The 6,230-nt window shown below is 53.0% G+C and overlaps 1 protein-coding gene across 1 annotated transcript; it reads left to right on the top strand.

Annotated features, from left to right (window-relative positions):
• Positions 1-5,171: 5,171 nt before the first annotated feature.
• On the top strand, positions 5,172-5,867 carry NGA_2002600 (uncharacterized protein; the record flags this gene model as incomplete). The annotated part of the gene is made up of 1 exon (XM_005856029.1): positions 5,172-5,867. A coding segment is annotated over exon 1 (387 nt), but the record flags the coding sequence as incomplete, so codon positions are not given.
• Between the last annotated feature and the right edge of the window lie 363 nt (positions 5,868-6,230).

Genomic DNA, 6,230 nt, shown 5'->3' with positions numbered 1-6,230 from the left:
TTTCTCACATATCGTGGACGCGCATCGGGGTTGAGATACTCATCAAACTCATCATGACACCGGATAAGACCGAACAACGCACCCCGTTGAAGACGGCGACCGTGAACATGCCCAGCCCGTAGGCGACATGCAATTGGAAGGAATGATAGATGACAAGGGCAGGTAGACACGTCAGTAAAGTGTAGATGAACTGTGTAAGGATGAAGATCGACTTGGTCTTGAGCGTTCGGTGGTCAAAGCGCTCGTCGGGAGCGAGCACACCCGTGGCTCGGGTCAGGCGGAGCACCAGGCGGTGCAGGGCATTCTTATGGTCCTTCGCCAGCCAGCGCAAGCTTGTCTGCAGCTCCGGGTCGGCTTCTAAACGGGCCCTGTCCAGAATTTCGATTTTCACGTAGTACATGATTTGCCAAGCCAAGTACACGACGGCCGCGGGGAGGAGGTCCTTGACATCCATTGACCCACAGGCGTCCAGCGTCGCAGCTGCTGATGGTGAGGAGGGGTACCATCTGAGTGCATAAAGGAGGAGGCCCGGGTAAACGTGGATGTATAGGCTGGTGATCTTCTCCAAGTCATGGAAGACCAGACTGTTGCGCCACACAGGAACCGCGAAAGCCAGCGGCCCATTCGCGAGCAAGAAAATGGACTTGAGCAGGTTGCAGTTGGATGGGAAAGCGTAGAGCTGAAGTATGCATAGGACTTGGACAAAATAGCCTGGAGTGCGTGCAGGTGGAAAAGCGAACAAGAACAAGGGGCAGGGAGGGCGGTCATGAGGTCCCGAGAGTATGGGTCTACCCTGCGCCATAAACGATACATGATCGCGACCCAGTCGAATCTCAGCAATGTTACCTATATCACCAGATTAGATCTTCATTGCTTGTATTTCTACGCAGCTGACGCACATGCACGTGAACCCCTCTACTCAATAGCGGCTCCCAGGCACTTACAGAAGTCGAGGAGGAAGAATCCCCACTTGAGAGAGCGGTAGTGCGGGATGCGGAAGAAGACCAGCACTGGAATCACAGCCATGTACCAGGCCCAGAAGACGTGAGGGAACTTGATGAGCATAAACTCGCTCACTGTCAGGTTGAGCACGCCGAAGGTGAAGGCGAGCTTATCCAGGCGCCGGGCCACGGGGGGTTCTCGGATGTGGTCCCGCACGCGCTTCATCTCGTCGCCCGTCACGGCCTTGCGCCAGCGCTTCTGCACGCTAGCCCGCAATAAAGCCGTAAGTTGCCGGCGCTGGTCCGCGATTCCCGCCTTGACCGAGCTGCTGGCGGCCTCCCCCTCCAGCTCCTTCAGGTCCCCGATTACCCTCCTCAACACCTCCCCGTTCATCGTCGCTGCTTCACTTGCCGCCGCTACCGTCGCCGCTGCACTCGTCAAGACATCTCTGTCGGGGTCGCCTTTCAACATATACATCCACAGATTCGACGAGAGGAAACCGAATAAGAGACATGCATGATTTCCTCATGCCCATCCCGGCCGTGTATTTGGCATAAGTCCTTTCCCGCCAAATTCCTTACCCGCGAAAAGAAGGCCACGCTCATTGATCTTGTTAGAAGTATACATCATTGAATCCGGACTAGCGGGTGCGGATACGCCCGGAGACGCGGATTCTTCCATGGACTCCGATGCGGGCGCCCCGCCTCCTCTGTCACTGCCTTCGCCGTTGCTCATAATCGTGTTGCAGATCCCAGATTCGATTCTCTTGCCAGCGCTCCAATTAAGTCGTCTTCCTCTTTTGCCGTTTGTAAGGCTACAAATTTTGAACCAGACCCCCCCAAAATGCGTAGTCCAACGAGAACACCGCCTCTTGCAGGAACAGAGATGAAGCAAGGAGGGGAGGAAAACACGGACAGATGAGTCGTGATACAAAGTTCCAGTCCAGTGTAACCACACAACTCTATTCACCGCCTAAATCAAGACGTACGACGCGCCGCTTTTCTGTAGACATTGACGGCTTTTCAAACTCCATTGATGGTACTGTTCTCACGGCCTTTGCCATCCGGTCATACATCTTCAAGGACTCGGAGGGGAGAACGAGCGAGAGCTAGGAAGGGCGAAAGCCGCCAAGCTAAGAACGCGAAAAAAGCTTCGAGGCCTTTTTGGAAAGAGAGACTGGCATGTCAAAGTCATGGTAATAAATAAAATGCTTCCTATGGAATTAAACACTTATTTGATGGTGGAAGTTAATGCAGTACGCAATCAAAAGGGATTCCATTCGTAGTCCATATCTCTTTGAAAAAAAGCGGTGAGGACAGACGACTGAGGAAAAATTCCGTAAATATCTCCTGATACGGAGCGATACCCTCATATTTAGGGAACGATTACGTCCGATCAAGGAAATGGACGTAAGCAGTGGACAGACGTAATCGGTGCCTGGTAGGTTGAAGGGCCGACTCTCGCCCGAGGGAGGCATGCACGAGTTGCTGCCTCGGGAGGCATGCTTTAAACCGTGGATCACGAGTCATGGCAGCGACACGGCATTAATTTCGTGTGACTTGGCTCTTTCAAATCATTATTTTTGTAATCTCTTTTTTCAGTTGACATTCTTATAGTACAGAATGCGAATAGCATGCTACGCTCCAGGCCCGGGCGACTTCTCTGTGAGAAAGGTACCTGCCATTCCTCCTTGAAGTTTCTCGATCTACTGACCTCACATCCATCGAGACTATCTCATAGCATGATCATCGCCCGCACACTCCTACAGTCTAAAACAGCGCTTTATTGACAAGGCCTCTAAAGGCTCGTCATGACCACGGCTGCGCTTTTCGAGAAGAATCAGGTGGCCCCGCCTGCCCCATCATCTTCCGGTCGTACCGGACGCTAGTGTCTGGCGACTCCTTGCTCCCATCTTTGCTGATACCCTCCCGACAGGTGCTGCTACATACCCTGATGGCCATGGCACCCTGAGAGCTGTCGTCACAGAAGAAAGGAGCTCTTTCACTACCGTCGCCGCTGCAGCTAGAGCTGATGGTGCTGATAGTGCTCTTGGTACTATCAATGTTACTACCATGCTCGAGCACCAAGTGTGGTCTGAGCTGGTCCTCATCGGAAACAAACCCCTCTGGCTCCAGCACCTCGGTCACCCTGAGACCGCGATCCATCCCACCGTCCGCGCTGCCCTCCCCCTCCTCCTCCTCCTCATTCTGCCCTGTCTCCTCCTCAACATCAGTCGACCCCTCTCTTTCGTCAGGCCAGCAATTCCTTGACGCCCCTGCCACCTCCTCCTGTTGGTGCTTCCCGCGTCGAAGGCGCGGGGACTGCTGGTGGTTAAGAGGCTTGGAGATGGAATGGTGATGGGTGTAGAGGGTGCCGAAGATGGAGTCGAGGAATTCGAGCTCAGAGAAATTGTAGTCAATTCGAAGGTGATGGTCCCAATGATACCTGGTGAAGTGACGGCGTGTGTCGTGTGAGGAGTCATGAGTTTGTCGGGTGCTGCCAAGGACGGGATTTGAAGAGGTCAACCTTCTATCATAAAGTCTCACCGTCATGAGCTTTCGAGCAACAACTTTCTTGACTTCTATTCCCTGAGCTCACCCTCCTGATCAGGCCGGGGGCGACCCTCCTTACCTGCCGTCGACGATGGTCCCCGGGATGTAGAAAGCCGAGTGGTCGATGGCCGCGCCCACGCCGTTGATGAACGCAAACAGCACATGGAAGTGCCAAGGAAGAGGGTTGAAGAGCTGAGCGAAGAGAAAGACGCCAAACACTTCCATGAGTACGAACTCAAGAATGCTGTCCTGCCAGGCGGATAGCGCGCAGAAGTCGCGGATGCGGCAGTGATGGCGCTTGTGCACGGCGCGGTAGAGGAACTTGCTCTCATGCATGAGCCAATGCACACCCATGGCCCACAGGCGGTTTATCACGTTGTTGATGATGGCAGCCCCGAGCAATGCTGCGACGCGCACGCCGTTTTGGCGCCAGTCCGCGTGGGGGAGCAGCGGCTCGTAGAGCACTGCCTCGTAGACATAGCCGAAAGCCAGCAATGACGGGCCTAACAGACACACCACGTCAAAGAAAAAGGATGGCGCATGCTGCACGTAGGTGTGCCAAGTGCTACGTTGATACTTGAGACTGTACTTGTCCCACCGACCAGAGATGTCGTGATAGGCAATGAAGAGCACCGTCAGCAGATGGCTCACGATCAAAGTAAGACATACAACCCACGAGAACCACAAGGCTCGATCCATAGCTGGTGATGAAACGAGATTCGACAACCCTTCGTTTCCTTCTCCTCCGTCACCTCCACTCCTTCGGCCCTGCCAGTCCGTAGAAGCGTGGCTGACGTCGTTTCTCCACACCGGGAGACCAGAGATTGAGAGCAACCAAAGCTGCAATAAATTACGAGCTGTGTCCAAACCCATGGGTCTGGCAACCCAGCCAGCTGGGATAACTTGAACTCCCCTTCCCCCTCCAGAGACGCCTGCCTACCTGTCATATGCATGCGGACGGAGGCTGGTGAGTGCGAGGCAAGGGTCTATTTGACTTGGCGAGATGTGAGGTGCCCACGAAGTGGACTACTCTTCGACAGGTATGTCAAAGGTTCAAAAGAAAAAAATATCTGCGAAGTTTGCCCAATTTTGATGCATTCAGTGCGCGCATGATACCCCATGGGGTCCAGGCCCGTCAGACGGGGATTTGCAGTGTGGCGATGGTCCACTGGCGAAAGTCACCACAAGAAGTGTGGATGAGCCAAGGACTCATTTAGGGCGCACGGGCGCCGTTGTAATAAATACACATATCTTATGTAAAGGGCAAAGCAAGGTTGCCCCCGCGAGGAAATGGAGTGCCGGACATGAGGCGCGAGGCAAGGCAGGGACGGGGTAAGGAATTTGATTTCAGTTTGAACGGACAGGGAGCTTGCGCCGGCAGGAGGGAGGGGGGAGCTGTGAGCGGCCAGCGCCACCCACAATGCATCACGCGTATAGATTAAGACTAGAATTTTGTAGTCGAATTAGGACCATTGTTTTCTTGAGCGCAAATGGAGGTAGGCGTTGAAGTGGGTTTAAAACAGGTGGTGGCTGGCAACGTGTTCCAGGTGAACGGCACAAAAACCGTTAGCTACTACTGACTAGTCGTAGAACATACGATGTGTGCGCATTGCGATTTCACGCCAAGCTTTTCACAGTACCGCGTAAAAGAAATCCACTATGTGTTGAAAGCCAAAGTTCACTGTGTTTCTTAATTTTCGCGTGCGATGCGATCCAAAAAGACAGATACTAGTTAATCTAACCTTCGTTTTATATGTCGAGCTCTTAATGGAAAAGCCCCAGACATAAATTTCTGGCTTCGCAGCAACCGTCTTCCTGGTGACAAGTGTTATCGTCGAGGAATTACCTACGGTGCTGTCATACGATATACAGTGATCGGCGTCTAAAACAGGATCTTGTACTTTTTCATTGCATATCAATGCACAAGTATCAATTTGCCGCTCGTAATCAGATCTGTTGTAGTTCTATCTGATTTTTCTGGACTGTATGCGTTTTTCCGAGTGCTGCGATCCGTTGGCGCTACGTTGCAAAATTGCACACAACAAAAGTCAGGCCTCCAACGTGGTCAATGCCTCCCCTCTACCACTCGTACTTATTTCACTGTCTGCGCTTTCACTAGTTTTTGCGCTACTGCTTCCGAAACATACAGCAGAGGATCCGGCGATGTGCTGCTGTCCATTAAGGGCACGGGCAAGCTCTTCAGGCGTGGTGTGGAAGAGTTCCACGTATCTGGTTCCGAGCATGGATCGGTCCTTACTTTGTTGGGCAGAACGGGCATCTTCCACACTTGAGAATGAGACGAAGGCCTCACCCGTCAAGCGGCCATCCGCGCGCAAGATGAGTTGGATGTCGTCCGAAAGCACGGTGAAACCTACCATGTGGGTTTAAAAGGGGATTGATGGAAGAGAAATCAACCAATTGATCCACCTTACACGCCTAGATCTTGACCAAAAATCAACATCACCCACCTTCGAAAAAAGCTCGAATGTCGGTGTTACTGCATGTGAAAGGAATTCCGCGAAGCTTCAGGATGCCGGAATTTTGTGCCCTCTCTGTCGCAGCAATGGCAACCTCACGAGGAATAGTAGGTGCAGCAACGTTTTGCCCCTGGCGTGCAGCGAGCTTCCCTGTCTCCCCTGGTCTTTCGGTATCTGCAAGGCCAGTAGTAGCAGGACCGAGGCCAGCGCCGGGGACAGTCTGGTATGATGGCTGTTGGTACGGAGTCATCTGTAATGC

Source organism: Nannochloropsis gaditana (assembly GCF_000240725.1).
Source record: "Nannochloropsis gaditana CCMP526 unplaced genomic scaffold scaffold050, whole genome shotgun sequence".
Classification (NCBI taxonomy): domain Eukaryota; class Eustigmatophyceae; order Eustigmatales; family Monodopsidaceae; genus Microchloropsis; species Microchloropsis gaditana.
The sequence above is the reverse complement of the archived record's forward strand: the minus strand, read 5'-3'. Positions and strand labels throughout refer to the sequence as shown.